This window comes from Anser brachyrhynchus (assembly GCF_964034855.1).
Source record: "Anser brachyrhynchus genome assembly, chromosome: 17".
NCBI lineage: Eukaryota > Metazoa > Chordata > Aves > Anseriformes > Anatidae > Anser > Anser brachyrhynchus.
In genome coordinates this window covers 5023320-5041310 of record NC_137710.1, presented here as the reverse complement: position 1 = coordinate 5041310, position 17991 = coordinate 5023320, and the positions used below count along the sequence as shown (strand labels likewise).

Sequence of the window (17991 nt, the reverse complement as noted above, 5' to 3'; positions counted from 1 at the left end):
TATGAATACTAAAGGACTATTTCATATGAGTAGGTTCACTGATGTTAGCAGTATTCACAGCAAAGTTACTTATGTGCATGAACAATTACTGGACTGGAACTTTAAACAAGATCTGCAACCTTGACAGTTGTCTATGAGTCCCATCAGTATTGCTTTGAAAGCTTTGAGACCAGCAGTGGTTCCAAGCTTTTCACTACTAAACCAGAGTTCAACTATAAAAAACCCTAGTCAAATTTTCAGCCCCCGACAGTTCAGCACTGCTTTGATCTGGGATTTTGTTTCAACCTATTGTGATAAGAGCGAGACAGCTGTGACACCTTGTCCCGGACTGGAGCTCATAACCCAAATTCCTAACATTCTTCCAGTGGCCTTTACCTACCGTTAATGTCTTTCTCTGCTCATTGGTCCCAAAGAAAATAAGAGCCCACTGTTTATTAACAGCTACCAAGGGATGTCTTAAAGGTGAGATCCACACTTCTGTTCCCACTGATGACCATAGCAGCTGCATGTTTGTACAAATATTATGTGAATCTATGTTTTGATCTTACATTCACTCAATTTACTGATTATAAATACTAGAAATACAATAAAAATACAATGCCATATATGTAACATCCCTTCATGTAGTGGTGGGATGAAAGCTAGCCCAAGAATAATGAAATGCAAACCCAAAATGTTTACTGTAGCTTCTGAAATAGCACAGAAGATTTTTGAACTCAGGTTATTTCCATGGGGGAAAAAAAAAAACACAAAACAACCACAAAAACACCATCACCACCACCACTAAATACACAGATAAATAAAACAACAACAAAAAAAGAACACGTCCACAAGAGTTCTCAGTCTGGAAATGTCACAAGGTATTGCAAGTCTCCTGAAACTCTGCTCTCCTTCGCAGCATGAAACCGCATCTGTGCTAACTGCCAGGTGACCTGGGAACCCGGAGCAGTGTTTGCTCTTGAGTAAACCATACAAAAGCACTGGCATAAGCAGCCACAATCAACTTTAATTTCCAGGAGATGAAGAAGAGGCTATGTATGCAACAGCAATCACTATTAATGGATCCAGATATATGGATCCTACTAGTAAATTCCAGCTTAGCAAAGCAGAATTTGGCTGCGGCTTGATTTTTAGTGCCATAATAAATTTTTTGTCCTCTTTTATAAGGTTGGACCCCTGTGTGAAGGTCTAGAGCATTCAAAGACTTTTAAAGGTCAGGAAATCAACAGTGAATTTGGAAGTGAACGAACAGAGTGCTGTTTGGAGCTGAAACTATGAGATGTTAAAAAAAAATGTAAAAGGAGTTATACTCAGCAGATTAAGACAGGATACAAACTATGCACTGAACTACCTCAAGACCAAGATTATCGCTGGGGAAGCTATTACCTGCTACTTGTAGATATATCTTATCTCTACATCTCCACTGGGCTCTGTTACTGAGAATAATGTAATTACAGCCAAACTGAAGGCACTGTAAAAATTAATACATATAAGCTTTTATCTGATGGCCATTCAAATTGCAGGGCAAAAACATTACCTCTAGACTGTTTACATGACCCATACAAATGGACACTTATCTATGTAATGACGAAATATTACAAGCTAAGTCCTAGCAAGCAGCAGTCCCCCCAGCTTCCAGAATAACTCTGTATGCTTCTCTGAATCCAAAGCAATCAGAAATTCCACACAACTGAAATCATACGAAAATATCTCTGTGAACCTTTAAATGATAATATGTCTAAGTATTACATAGCTCTCATCAATATCTCATTACTTTTCTTAGTTTGTGGTTTAAATTCATCTACAGGCTTTCATACATCTAAATGTGTTTTGATTCTGTTATGAGAGGGATGCTTACGAACACGAGCTGCAAACACATGCACCCTTTTTTGCTGAAGATACCATGATCTTGTATGAAGAAGTATCATTTATGATGACTAGACTTCTGTTTTTTAACAGAAAGGTTACTACCAACAAGGTATCTAAAGCAGTATTTTACAGAGCAAGATGATATATCCAAAGAATTGAACATAAAACCTTTACAGGGAATTTCAAAATGAATTAAGGATGAAAGATTTTTATGTTCCATTTTAAGATTTCTGCGTGCTCTTAAAAATCAGAACAAATAAATACATTTCAATATGACTCAAACCCCAAACTTCATTTGCCCACGTAAAGAAATTTACTGGAAAATTTCCTGATTCAGAAATAAATAAATAAAACAAAAACCAACCACCTTTTTTTCTTTATGATTAGATGATAAAACCTTTTTGTTCAACGCTCAATGTTCATTGACTAGCTGTATGATTTATAGCAATTAGCTCTTATGTCACAGATGCATTCCTCTAGGGAGTCTGCTTATATTTTTAAATATACAGAAGACATTTTCCCTATTTGTCTGAGCAATTTCAAAACATTTCTGAAAGAAATTATACCTGAAAATTTTCTCTAGTCAATTCCAATGAGCACTGTGTGCTAGCCTCCAGTTATTTGTTCCACTTTAACTTCAGAGTGGCTAGATAGGGAGGCTTCTAGAAGCCACTTAAAGATGTTCCAATAGTGCAAACAGACTCTGTTTTAAGAAACCCTTTTAGCGGAGATAAATTATTTCTGTAGAAAAGAAGAGAAGAGCACAGCAGGGTCCCAAGTGCTAATCAAAGGACATAGTGCTTCAAGAAAACATTCTTTCCAAACAAATTGTTGGAGAACTGTGGTAGTCCAGGATGTGCTGCAATTACTGCAAGAACAACGCTCTCCTCTTCGTAAGATTTGGGAATTTCATTTCTTTTTGATCAATATGCTCCAAAGCTATAAAACTCAGACTTTTTTGCAGATTAATTTTTATTTGAGAAATCATTGTGCTGTCATTTTCTATGCATCATCTGGTGATGTATATCAAATATAACAAATTCCTTTTCCAAAGAGCTTATGGACCAGGGTAAAATCACCCTTGCTCAAGGATCATGCACTACGAAAATCCTATGTGGAAAGCTGCAACAGGATTCCTGAACAGCATTATCTTTGTACTGTCTCTCTGCACAACTGTGAATTTCCTTCAGGGCTTTGACTACACATTCACAGCAGAAATAGTTGTGTTGCCATAAGACAGTATGACCCCACAGGTATTTGTTAATGTGTGACATTAAGCTGCTAGTGCTAAATCGATGGATCAGGCAATGCGAGTGCTTTCTAGCCACTTCTGTGCAGAATCAACTACTTAATTCAAAGCAGCTCTCAGCAGAATGTGACGTCCACCAGGATGACTTTGCATTGCAGCTGCTGGGGAATATTTATCCAATCTATTCTACTGATGCAGCTGTGGAGGTGATAGTAACAGCTGGCAAGGTAATAAGAAACATCTGGAGAGGCAGCACTAACAGCAGAGCTATTTTTGCAGTGAATGAACTCCATGCACAGAGGACTTGAGGTGACATTACCAAGACATTTTAAAACTAGGACACGAATAAAAATTAAACACTGAAATTCTATTGAAACTCAGTGTGGTGGCTGTACTCATGCTCCTAACTCTCTCTTTTCTTAAAAATCCTCCTCATTATGCTTTTGAAGCAAAAGAACAATTAATTTGCAGGACTAGATTTAGTGTCTGTTCCCAGGTTATTATTATATAAAAAGACAAAAAATTTCAGAAGCCAACATAGGGTGTGAACTTACTTTGATGACATCTTCATCAGAGGATTTGCACTCAACTGATTCAGAGATGTCTGTCACAGCACTGTTCTCCTCAATGGAGACCACTTTGATGGGCACTGCCACTGTTTTTCCCGTGAGAATTGCAGTGTTCAGTATTTCCGTATCCTGTACACAAAACAAAGCACAGCACCGTTACGAGACAGCTAAAGACATTTCCAAAGAGTGAGCACCAGCTCTTCAATTGGACTTATACTCAAGAGAGATGCACTAATTCTCAGCAGCTAATGACCTAATCTCATCTTCTATTAGGCACAACTCAGTAATAAGTAGTAAAAGTCCATTTATAGTTTACCTGCTAAACAAGCACTGACACCTGCATTGCACATTGGTAAATAGCGAGCAAAAGGACCGCAGCTCAGTTCAGTCCAAGCAGGCACACATCACAGACAGCTTCTACTTTTTAATATTTGGGGCTTTTCCCAATATAGACCTTCTAAGACGTTAGTTCAGGATTATTACAAAACTGGATTTGATTGACAATAGTTGGAACAGGATGCAAGAGTATCAAAAGCAAAAACATTACTCTCTGAATATAAGCCCATTGCAAAGACAGGGCCTCTCTGTGAACTTTGTATCTGGAACTGTTTCAAGATGATTTAATTTCCGTTGATATGGCCAGTGAAGCAATGTAAGGAATCCAGAAGGAGTTAGTGATGCTATTAACTGCAAGGAAAATAGCAAGGAAATCTGAAGTTTGAACTTGGGTCATGGCATATAAAAGCCTTTGAATGCACCATCGACTAAGCTAACTCTTCTAACTCCTGAACTGTTCCAGCATCATTGTAGTCCCAAGATTCCCATACAGGAAGATCTTCAAAGTTTTCTCCATCTTTTCAAATTCCAACTCTATAAAACGAATAAAATATTCAGCAAAATTTTCAGCAACAGTCAAGAGGACTGCAGCTGTTAATGTCAACAGCAGCAAAATGGGGCACTGATACTATTGAAATTGTTTTCAATTCAAGTTTATTGAGCTTGAAATCTAGGTCAGACTTTCTTTTCATCTTGCAACTTGTTATTTCTCAGGTTTTCCTGCTGCTTTCATAAGAAAGCCCATCAAATTAATATATATATACACATATTAAAATAGGGATTTTGGCAGTTTTAGGAAAGTAAGAACATTATTCCTATGACATTTATTTAAACAGAGCTACACAACACAGTAAATTAGAGCCAGATTTACAAATAACATTATTGGAAAGTTTAAGGCCATTCTTGGAAACTCCTGATTTTCAAAGATGGAGATCCCCCTCAGCCTACTCTTCTGTAGGCAGACTTGCAAAGCAACAAGCCCTGAGTAACCCACATAGCTTCACCAAAAAGCAGGTTCAACATATTTTTACTGTGCATTTGGTTATTGCAAGTGCTATATGTCCTTTAAAATTAAACTTTTGCCTCAGTCCCTTAACGCCTTATTTTTTGTGGCTCAGAGTGTTAAACAGTGTGAACTAAGGACTCCAGGGTGAAGGAGCAGCAAGAGACTTTGTGGAAATGACAGGACATCTTTTCAGGCTATCTCAGCTCTGCTTTGAAATGATTCTACTCAGATCCAGCTTGTCTTTAGCAACTGATATGAATTACTGGTAGAGAAATCTAATTTAAAGGGACAGATTCAGAAGAAGAGCAATACCATAAATAGAAATGAGTTTCAGATTTAAAGCATATTTTGTGGCTTGGGGATTTATCCATGTTTGCATTTAATGGCAATTTATGAAGTTCAACACACACAAAAAAGAAAATCATATACATACAAAACAAACAGACAAACAAACCCCACACCACTGTCATGAAGAAGAGAAAAAAACAAAATGTGATTATACAGTGAGATAAAACTTCTGTGCTTCGAGCATCAGAGTGAATTCATTACCTGAATTTAACTTGTGACAACCTACCTGGGAGTCACTAGAACTTCCTCCAGCTCAGCTTTGCTCATGCCTGCTGTGCTGAGTAATCAGTGGCCCCAACAAAAAGTCAAATATTAAGAAAAAGAAGGTAGAAGGTAAGTGGGAAGAACAGCAGGCAAGGCCACAAGGCACTCTGATCTGCATGAGGACGCAGTGCTCCTGATTTCCCAGCCCTGCATAACACCACCAGCTGCGTTACCTTGAGTGATGGTGAGACTGCCAGTAAGATCACACCAAATCATGTTTGCTGCATCACCAACCACAGTCGCTGCTAAGCTCTGAGCCTACACCACAGTGGTTTTAAAAAAATGCAATGTAATAAAGTTAAACCAAGTTGCACCATTTTTTGAGGAACGAGTAATTCCACAAATACAAGATGGAGAAAACTGAACAGGAAAAGCTGCTCTCAGAAAAGCATTTGGGGCTCTAGTGGATCACAAGCTGAACGTAAGTTGGAAATTGCATGCTGCTGTGGTTAAAAAACAAAACCTTCCCACACTAAGCTCTGTAAAGAGTAGTATCACCCGGTAAGACGTGAAGTCCTTCTCAACTCAGCACTAGCAAGGCCTCAGCTAAAGGGATGTGTCTGATTTTGAGCAATATACTTCAGTAAAGGCTTTCTTAACTGAAGAAAGATGATTACTGTCTCCATATACGTAAAAGTCTTCTGAAAATGAGGAGAATAAACTATTTTCTATGTTCACGGACAGGGCCTGAATAATGGGCTTAAGCTGCAACAAGGAAGATTTGTTTGACATTAAGGCAGTCTTTATTATACAAATAATGATAGAGAATTTCTGGAATAGATTGTCTGGGACAGAATAAAATACATTATCTATCATAAGAGATTTTTGAAGAACAGGTTATATCTTAGTGAAATAACATCAGTTCTTTGAGTTTAGGTAAAAGAGGAAAGGGAGCAGGTGACCTCTTGTGGTTTCTTCCACCCCTCTATCTTCTGATTCTCCAATTTTCAAAACGGAATGGTAATACAATAACCTATATATCTTGTATCCTAAATAAGCCTATTCCACTTCACCCATCCCAAATAATATGATCCTTCCTCACTGGACAAAAGAAAATTATCTGTATCTTTAAAATGAAAAAGCCTGACAGGCAAATGTGAGTGATATTTCTGCTTTCTGTGCTCCTTAGTGCAGAACTGATGTACCAATTGCTACGTAATAATCTGTCACTTCTGTTTCTCTCTTTCCAATAGATCATTATTGGTATATCTGAATTCTAAGTGGGTTTGATATAAAACCACTATTACAAAGGTTAAAAAACCTTTTGAAATTTCCCAAGACCTCTCTATAGAGAAGACAGGAAATTTGACTACTAGCACATTATCAGCAATTAGAAACCTCAATCTTCTGCCCTTTGCTAATGGTTTCATTAAAGGAATGTGCATTTGAATGAATTTATTTTGATTAATTACTTCAGAGCTGCATCTGCATAAAAATTGTAAAAGGCAGTTTGTCATGACAAAGGCTACTGAAGTTCCACATCTCTTCTCTGCATGACAATCAAATTCAGGAGTTTCAGATTCATGATGTGCACAAAGGAATGGAAATATATGGGACGTGTTATCTAATAGCTTCATAGTTAGGGCCACTACAATCATTAGAGATCCTCAGCATTTGGAAGCAATCGTTCGCCACCTCACTAAAAGTTTTTTTTTTTTAGTTAATCACTGATAGCAGTCACAACTCATTGTTATTACACAGATTTAGAAATACTGAAGTATAAGTAATTAGCATATTACACAGTATGGTAAAAGCAATTCAAACCTGCCACTTACCTTATTTTTTCTGTAGTGCCCTATGTTATTCAACTGTGGTATTTAAACAAGCAAGACCAAGGAACTGAGTTTTGATTCTTTTGTCTTTTTGTTTAGAACTAAAATAGAATAACATGTACCCTATAGCGCTGCGTATGGAATAGCCTTATGGCATAACTTCTGCTTTCTCTGTTTTTCCTTTATATTCCTGCAATACAGCCAAGGGCTTTAATGTACCGCAGAACTGACCCACTGTCTGCATCCCCACACAAGCTGTTAGGCAGAAAACTGTAAACAACGTATGGGAGGATCCATGGTCCAAGACTCCTGAAAAGCTGAGCTGAAACTCATAAAAATAAAAGGAGATTAAATAGAACTGTCACTCTGTCTGCTCTGCTATACTGAGCACTCTGAATGCGCACCACAGACAAGAGGACTCTCATTCGGCTCCCAAACTTTGTACTCTGCCACCCCCTGTAACAGTCTTGGTCATCAACTTATAAGCTGAAATTGCAGCTGAATTTTTATGAATATTCACGTAACATTAAGTAAACAATTATCTTCACAGCAGGTAACTGCAGGAAATGCAATAGCTGGTATAGGTGGTGACTTTTATGCTTTAGTTTAAAATGAAATATACTATCCTAGTCTAATTCAAGTATAAAAAAAAGTATACAAACAACATTACTAAGAAACCTTTAGAGAGACTAAAAACTCATATAAAATGTTGGTGCATTTCAAAACCACAATATTTTGGCCATTTCAACATTCTTCAATTTTTAAAATCCCCCCCCCCCCCCAACTAATTTACTGTCTGTGCAGGCAGCAACTGAAGTTCAAATTCAAATTTATTTTGTGTGACAAAAGACAGAAAGCATCTGATAGCAATGTTTGGACTTGCTCCTAATAAAATAAAAAACAGGGAAAGTAGTGTAAAGTAAATTGAAAGACCAGAAAGAGGATGAGTTATAAACAAGCATCAATATCCAGGTTGGAAAAATGTTCCTCTATGTATATGAAAATTTCTAAAAAAACCAAGGGTTGTCATTTCTGAAGTCAAACACATATGATTCTCATTGACACAGTAAGGACATGTGAGCCTTGGACTTCTTTGGAAGCCTTGAACTGTCTTCATAGCACAATGACAGAATCCTAAAACCACGTGACTGACATTGCAGATAGAGTCAGGTTTCTGGTATGAGAAACTACCTACAAAATACCGATTAAGGTGCTTCTTCCCCGTTAACAGGGCATCCCTTCAATTAGTACAGCATATCAAGGAAACTGTTGCTATTCACACATATTCAATTAACAAACTAGCATTAAAGAACACTTTTTTTCTTCTTCCTCTAATGGTTAGAGGAAGGCTCCAGTGGTGAAACATAAGGCTCTCATCAAAGGAGATATTCAAAAGCAAACCATGAATTGTGTGCATAAGAATTTACTGTCAAAATTTGTTGATAACTTTTAACTTCAAGCTAGATCTCATAAACAGAACAGAGTAAATGTCTTCAACCAATATAGCATTTTCATTACCCATTAAAAAAACTACTGTTCATCTGCCTTCTCCAGATAAATAAAGTAAGAGGGCTGGGTGGCTTTCCCACCTCCTGATAGCTAAGCACTTGATCAGTAATGACTCAAGTGCAACAAAGGCGCACTTACGTTCGTCTGCATTCTTGATAAGGAAAAAAACAGCAACAAAAATTAATCAAGAAGCCCACAAGGTAGAACCGGTAAGCTACATCAGCCTAATTGTTTGGGACTCCCCTGTGCATACCTGTACCAAGCTACCACAGTTACAAACCCTGATATTACATTTGTATAAATCAGGAAAAGAGTTAATGAGTATTTCAAAGGAAAATGGTGAGATCGGAGGTAGGCAGGGAGTCAGACACTACATTAGAGACTTGTGTTCGTTGAGATCAACACGCAGAATTTGAGGCAAATATCACCAATCTATAGGAAGCCTCAGAGCTTTCCTGCTTAGAGCCAGGTGGAATTGTGACTGTAAACTAACTCTGATGTCATGACTCAGAGTATCATAAACCTTTGTTCATACACTGGTCTTGGTTCTATCAGAATTAATTTGGATAAAGTCCACTAGCAGTAATGTTGGTGTAAACATTTACTTCCACAGCTGCACTCATTATGCTGCTTCACAGAAAATCTGTACTTTTTTAGAAAGGGAAAATAACATTCATAAAACTCATGTGTTCTAGCCAGAGCTGAGAAGACGCACGTGCTCACATTTGGCCATTTGAAGTTAGGTAACACTACGGTTGACACTTCAGGAATCTGACCATTTATTTCATCACAGTTTCAGTCAGGGAAGTTCCATCAATGTCAGTGGGAGCACTGTGCAAAGAGCAAGAATATGGAATATGAGCCCTAGGTGCTTGAATTAGTTGAAGAGCAAACCTTATGTTCATCCAACCTCTCAATTGTAAGAAGGCAAGCATTCGGCCATGACTAATTTAGGAACTAATTCAACATTAAATTGCAGCAGAATGTGGAAGCAAAGTGACAGCTGTTTAATTAAACTCCAAATCCGATTAGATGGTGTTATCAAGAGAAATCCATGGGAGCCTGAGGTCATGAGAATGGTCCTGTTTACAGGCTGAAAATTCTGTAAGTGGAATCTCATAGAATGATGTTAATCATAGCTTAGCATTAAGATTTCTCCCTCACACAAACATGGTACCTCATGAGAAACAGACCTACACTGCAGACCTGAAGGAATGACACAGAAAAGCCAACTGTGGTTTAATTTATAAGGAAAGTTTCCTGAAAAAAATAGAAAAGAGGCAGTCAGGCACTGTCCACCTTAAAGTCAAGAGTTCGTGCCTAACAGAAAAAGGACAGAAGAAGCAAACCCTTGCATGTTGTTGACAGCACTTGAATTGGTGGAGACAGTGGCTAAGGAGGAGAGCTCCAGGAGCTGCACTGTGCTTCCAACTATTGTTCAACCCATCACCCTTGATGAACAGTGACACCCTGGCCACACAGTTACGAAAGATGATGGAGATGTGGGAGACAGACAGTAAACTCCATGCACACCAGTTGCAAACACCATAAATATTCCACTGATGAGCACAAAGTTATGCACCACAGGTTTCCAAGGCATCCTAGTCGGAGTGCTGCACAGAACGGTACTGCACTGCAGACAAGTGTTATGCTGATTTGTGAGTCTGGTGACACGACGCTTGCAGATTTGAGTTATTAATACTCCTAAGATTACAGCTGATTAACAAACTGATATTGTTAGGCATCAGATTATGTTTTATCTACATAATCCCATGATTAAAAATAAATTACACATTGAGCTTGCTGCCAACTGGATTCTCTGACACTCTACATTGACAGACAATTTATATGAGAAGGGAAAGAAGCTAACATTGCCTCTACATTCTCAGCACACACTGCAGAAGAACAGGAAAATTCCTACAGACCAAAGTTTTCTCCATTCCCTGAGGCAAATTCACCCCTTGGCAGACAGTAGGGGAAGACAAATTTTGGTGGTGGAATTTAGGTTTGCTCATTTCCTTGACTTGATTCCAATGCCATGAGCCCACCATATGTGTATCCTGTTTTGCTTCTCTCCTCATTTTATAAACATGAAGACTTTTACTTTGCAAGCAATGCTACATTGCAAAAGAAACGGGGTAATGCAGTTAAGCAGTAAAACCAAGGGGGACACCTTCTTACTTAATTGCATCCCTCAGTATTCAAACATGGATGCAGATGGAATCCAGATTACTCTATGACTACAGTGAGAAGGAAAATGGAAAATAATGAACAGATTAATAGTAGTGAAAATCAGGCCATTCAAAATCTGCATAAGAAACAGGTTTATTTAACAAAAGTGGCCACTTCTGCAGTCTGTTTTTGACCAGGACAGCAGAACAAAAGATCCCAGTTTCTTTTGGATGCTAATTCTTTTTGACACTTGACAGCCCTGTGAGGTATCTTCTCTTTATTAAATCTTTGTTAAATGACCAACAATGGACATGGCACAAAAATTAAGGACAATACCTGCCCTGAAGAACAAACAATCCAGAAGTCAAACACAGATAAAACATCACCCATGGAAAGACCCAAAGGTGGATGTTGGCATTGTTCTGTCCTCAGCATGCACGGTATTTGTTTGAAGAGCTTGATCAGTGTGATGTCTCCAGTGAGGGTCTCCAGAAGTTTTGAAGAAGGTAAATGGAAGAAAGTTGGAAACAGGGATGTAAGGAAAGGATTCAGACTCATTTCTCATCTCAAAGAGGAGTGGCCTTGACCATCGTCAGTACACAGGTAAAGACCCCCAGTGCACAGGTTAGGCAGGGTCCCCTCACCCTTTTCTCTTGGGGATGGCCCACGGCAAGGAAAATAGTGGCAGATTCCTGGGGCCAGAAGGACAGAAAGCAAACACCACTCAGCTGGGATGGGAAGGTCTCAGGCTCAACTCAATCTTCCTTGTAGTTTTTGTGAGCCATGTAATTTATGACAAAGATCTGAGTGTCTTTTCAAAATGGGAACTAAGTGTTCTGCAAATGCAATGCTCTTTTAATCAATGATCTTGTCTCTGTTTATAGTCTCCATATTGAGATAAATCTTAATTATTGCCCACTCCTCACCATTAGCAACAGACCATTCCATTTTCTTCCCTGCTAGTACAATTTTCAAATACCCTGCTAGTGGGACTTTTGAATCCTCATAAACTAAACTCTGCAGGCAGAAAAGGGGAATGAAGAATATATTAACAGATAGGAAAACAGAAAATTTTCTTTGGATTCCTGATGACTAATCCACACTTACTTTGCAGTGAATCTATCCTGTTAGCTTTCAAACTTGCAAAAGGGAACACACCCAATGATTACTTTGATGTAGCAGATGAACACTCAATTGCTAAATATAATTCTCTCATCTCTCAAAAGTGAGCATCTCCTTTAAAATGTAAGAAGAAAATGGAGCAACTGAACAAAATTAGCTATGCCTTAAATTGCTTTGTTCACTTTACAGTTTGTGACATAATTATACAGATGGAGAACAGTTATAAAGCCATTACTTAGACTTGTGTATCTGTACCTGTATGAAGGCTGTAGAGACTTAGAGTCAGCCCTCTGAAGGTCCTGTCACTTCTTGCACTTGTGAGTAATAGAAAATCAGACTTATTCTAACAAATTTATTTTGGAATCAAATATTTATTGTATTTAAGTTCGTCATATACAGTTTATAATGAGAAGTTAAAACTTGATTTCGGAGCTGTAATATTTTGCCACAGGCACCAAGACTAACCAAGAAATCCTATTTCCTCTCCGTTGTGGAATCCAAGCACTTCCATTAATATTCCTAACAGTAAAGTTCCACTGCCTGAATATTGCTGTTACTTGTGTTTATTATTTATATAAAAATAACCCCATTCTGGCTCCAGGTGATATCTGGATCTCAATATGCCGATCAATGAGTATAGTAAGAGACTGTTCCTACACAGCTATCCTAAGCTCTGTCTTTACCTAGCATAAAGCAAGGTGGAATGAGAAATACACGATCCTTTCCCACAGAGTGCATGGGTTCAATTACAGTAATGATAACTGAACCCTTGGAGAACTCACATCCTCAGAGAAGTTTAGAAGCCCCATGTACCCAAATTGTGACAGACGGAATTGCCTGACCACCAAGCAGGTTGGAGAGGTACTCCCTCCAGCAGCAACAACCAGCATCCCTTCTGCAAGAAAGAGATGTCAGACAGACTCTCCCAAGACTAGAGACAAGTGAGCACACTGTCCCAACACTCCTTTCCACCTGTCATAAGAACTGTTATGCTACTTGAATCATGAATAACATGCACAGCTTATATGTGACAATACATTGAACTTGCGTTCAACACTTTTTTTAATGAATCAGGGCACAAGAAATAACTTCAAAACTTCCCTTCCACCCTCAATTACTCTGACAAGATGATCTCATTAGATAACCTAACCCCTCAGGTGATGGGAAATGCAAAATAATGGCATGAAATAGAATCCACAGAACATTTTCACGTTTGACTGAGTCTTCCTCTACTGTCTCAAAAGCTGTAAATGTGCGCAGTTTGTCTTTTTTAAGCATCTATCATAATCAATGTGTATCAACAGTGACTGAGCCCCTGGCTGGGGGACTCTGCTTTGTCGGAGCTCTGACACTGAACTCTGTTAGGTACAACTCACTAAAAAGACAAGTATTTTGCTAAAGCTGTCTCTATTTCCTGTTGACTAGCGTGGGTAAACCAGGATCCAATGACTGGTACATATTTTCAAAGAAAGAAGGTATTTCCTGCTGTGTGGAGGAAGAGTCTGTAAGTGACTTCAAAGGAAACAATTCTGGAACCACTTAAAACACAGAATAAGGACATAAGGACAACTGCAGGAGATAGGAAGCAGAAGCCCACATTTCATCTTTCTGTAACTACTTAAAATGTAGAATAAGAACATGAAGGTGACTGGAGAAGATGGGAAGCAAAAGCCCTCATTTTATCTCTCTCTATTTAGACATAAATGAAACAAAAAGACTGATTTTTAAAAAGATGCATATATGTAACGCAGGAAACCACCTGCTCTTCTTCTTTGTGAATTTCATTTCTTACTTGCAGTATTTTGCTAAATTGACTTAGAAATGAAAGCACTTACATAGGAACCATATTATGTAGAGAGAAAAGAATTGTACTTATGGGTTGAAATGTGGGTGATTACCTGAGATATTCCTACCCCAGCATCATTACTGGCTATTTTGAGTACAAAAAAATGCAAATAGATGAAAAGCTGTGAAGCGACAGGTTAAAAGCCCTTACTCTGAGACCGATATAATTGAACAACTTCACTCTTGTTTCAACCCATTTTCACCTAAGGATATAAGTATGCTTATGGATATCTTTGAATATAAGTATACCTCATGTATAAGCAATTAACTGCCCTAAATTCTCCTGAAAATTCAGGATTTTATATATTTATGCAGTACATAAACTATATGTATTTCATATATAGTAGACATGTGACAACATCTACATTACATACCCAGAAGTATATTTTTTCTTCTAACGAGCACTTTTAGAAGAGTAGCCACACACTTGGAAAATAGAGTGGCGATAAACATATCAAGATTATTACTTCAGTGGCTGTAGCTACTTACAACATTCCCAGAAAAGGATAAATATTTGTTACTGATTCCAAAAGCTTTGGCAATAAAATAGCCTCAGAACCTGCAAAGTGTTCGGTCCTTTTTAATCTCAAAAAATAGCTTTTCATTTACTCAAACATCTAAGGAATAATTGTCTGAAAAAGCCTTCAGCTATGATGAACACCTCTCATGTTTTTCTCCATTGCTGAATGGTCCTATTAAGTTTATCACAGATGGGAGTGGGAATATTGGTAAAGCCTGAATGGGAGAGAAAGACAATAGCCACCTGGTGATTTTATAATGGAATGGTTCATGGATGCTTAAGCAGCCATGGATGGAGCTATATGATATCTTTTTGCTGAAATCATTTCATGGCTTACAGCTCTCCTTTGTTGCAAAAAGACTAATACATGAAATTTGTCAATTTAAGGCATTTTCTAGGCTCAAGATGTGTCAGTCATTTGCTTTCCTTTTTCATGAGTCTGAGGAAGTTATTTGGAAAAGGACCCCCAGTTAAATTGGGTTTGCTTCATCATTAAGCAGAACCAGCACAGCTCCGGTGATGTCTCCGGTCTGTGTGACCACCATGGGAACATAGCTGGTAGTAAAAAGGCAATTTTCATTAACAGTTTGAAATTCTTCCCATGTTCATTTCAATTAAACCTGCGGCACTGTTATATAGTTGGCCATATATCTGTAATAATATTGCTGTAATAGTGGTAACCAATAGTTGCGGATTGAAAAAATACAAGCATATTAGCACACGTGCATGGGTACACAGACAATTCCACGCAACACATATATGTGAGTAGTCTGTATCCACACATACACATATCCAACTACACTGGAAAAAAGATTATGATGCATTCTGTGTTAATAGAAGCCATATACTTATTATAGACAGATAGAGGCAGAAATTTTCATTTTATATATAAGATATTTCTATGTTACATATTTCCTACTGCAAATTTTTGCAGCCATCGTGCTTTAAAACATTACCCCACTGAAATCAGCAGTGATCTTGCCAGTGGCTTCAATAAAGCCAAGCTCTATTCTATCAAGTGTTACGGAGTAAACCCTAAAGAGTCCTCCCTAATGTGCTTCCCTGCAGTAGGACCTGCACTTCTACATAGCCCTGCTGACTTCAACCTGAAGGACTGGTGTCCTATTCCTCGGGCAAAACTGATTTAGTTGTCTATAAAGCTAATGATATGACAGATACAAGGGCTTTTCCACCAATTAGTGATAATCTGGATCAGTGTGATACTTTTGCTGTTGTGAGTTTCTCTCTTAACATGTTGCAAATGTCCTCTGTGGTTGAAATGAATTTAGCATCATCACTGACATCACTGGCTGGGTGCAGCCTGTGGAGACAGAGTATAACAGTAACACAGAGTCCTGCTGGGCAGCAAGGATGCAAATCTCAGTGTGGTTTCCCAGTGGTGGGAGTCAAGAAGCTTCACGGTGAGGACCTGAGAGTACCTATACCTATATAAAACAAATACCTCTGTGTACTTTTTATGTGTTTTAGTGTGTAGTGCTGTTTTGCTCAGCAGTAGCAGGAAAAGTGGTCAAGAAAGTACATTTTGTGTAAAATTAAATTGTTTTCTGTAAATTAAACCACATACTGAAGAAATCCACAGTAACAGACAAAAAACATGGCATTTTCAGGGATGTGCTTCACCACAGCTCCACTTGACAGTTTGCAGCTCTGGGGAAAGATTGAAATGCCTAAGAATAGAGTGCCATTTAGATGCTTGTAGGCATCATGCCTGGCCTCCAGATGCTCTTCCAGAAGGGCACAAGTGTCCTGTAGGTCTTGTGTCATACCTGGCAGTCCTGGATGGATGGCTGAGACTCTACAGTATATAATGGTATTAGACACCTATGTATAGTCACCTGGCTCACTTCTTTCTTTCTTCTCCTGACTTAGGAAGGTAAGTTTCCAATCTTCCATCTCTGTACTACAGCTCCCCATCTACATGGGGGCTACATCCTTACTCTTTCTGGTTAACAGCAGAAGCAGAAACTTCTTTTACAGCACATAAAAATATGGTACCTACTATAATCTGCTCCTGGAATTTCAGCTGAAGCCCCCAGATTCTGCTGATATAAACCCTGTTTTATATAGTGCTGCAAGCCACACTGACAGAGCATAAACAGCTTGGTTTGGATGAGGGATGTAAAATATTATCTAGCCTGACTGCCTCACAGAAGCTGCACGGCACTAATCACAGTATGAGGTGGGATGTACTATATAGCTGGGGTGAAGCAATTTTAAATGCTTTATGGACTTTAAGGATTAAGTACCCCCTCCCTCATATTTCCTTTTTTTAAGTAACTGGGGTATTGCATGATACATAGATGACTTTTACGACCACTGTGGAGGGTTGTGAACTTGTTTCATCTGTGTAGATTAATATGTCATTGATTATTAATGAGCATGAATACTATATAGTAATAATAAATATTTATTTTAACTAAAACCACATGAAAGCTACCAGGGCTGTCACTGTTAGTACTTTCTCCCTCTAATGCGGAGTATTCATCTAAAAATTTCTTAAAGTCCTCAGTTTTTGACCATGGAGTGCATATTAACACTTGGCTCAGGTTCCTGGATTTCAGAACTCTATTTAAACCACAGTGGAAAAGAAACAGACAGCTTCTGCTAAAATCTTTCAATTTAATTTAGTCTATTTTAGAAACAGCAAGAGAAAATTTCTACTTTTTCTTTCCTTATTTTGGCTATACAGCCTTAATTTTTGATAAGCACAATCTGTAACCAAGACACAATAGAGCTTCTTTTGGAACTGCTATGAAAAAGTAGTAACAAAAATGCAGAAAATAATCATTCTTATTATTATTTCCTATCCTTGCCCCTAGATTATTTTCCCTTTTCAAACAGCTTATTGATTTCACTGACTTCATAGCAGGTCCACATAAGCAAAGCACACAGAGGGCAGGAAACAGATTATTGCATTAATGAGAGAAGATATTGTACAGACATCAGAAACTTAGTACAGTTAAAAAGATGGGAGAGAGTGACATACAAGAAAATTAAATTATTGACTAGACACATGACTAACAGACTGGTGTGTCTTACCATTTATAGGAAGAAAAAATGTCATAAATGTAGGCAGGGGTGAAGTATAGAAAGTATACATAATCATAGATCCAATTCTTTCCTCCTGATTCAAGCAAAGATGCCCTTTACCTTCAAGGGCTGTTTTGCACGATCGTGCTAGCTAGAGATTCAAGGTTGGAGAAGCATCCTTGAAAGACATTGCCATGCCCATTGTGTGAGTCAGTGATATGAAGGACAAAGGGATCAAATCCCTTTGCTTAAGGCAGTATTTTATGAGTATAACCTGAAGCAAACACAGTGACCATTATCTTTATCTGAGCATCTAAGAGCAACTTACAACACTGAAAGAGGCTTGAAAACAGGTTTTA

The 17991-nt window shown here is 38.2% G+C and overlaps 1 protein-coding gene across 5 annotated transcripts in view; it reads right to left on the bottom strand.

Annotated features, from left to right (window-relative positions):
- TMEM132C (transmembrane protein 132C) overlaps positions 1-17991 on the bottom strand; it is a 205090-nt gene that overhangs the window by 27135 nt on the left and 159964 nt on the right. For all 5 annotated transcript variants that reach the window (XR_013940466.1, XM_080560172.1, XM_080560171.1 and 2 more), the window contains one exon: positions 3673-3816. Coding sequence is in view for 4 of the 5 variants with exons in the window: in XM_080560172.1 (XP_080416298.1) it covers positions 3673-3816 (144 nt within the window). In the remaining variant the exon portion in view is untranslated. The remainder of the gene's footprint in view (positions 1-3672; positions 3817-17991) is intronic.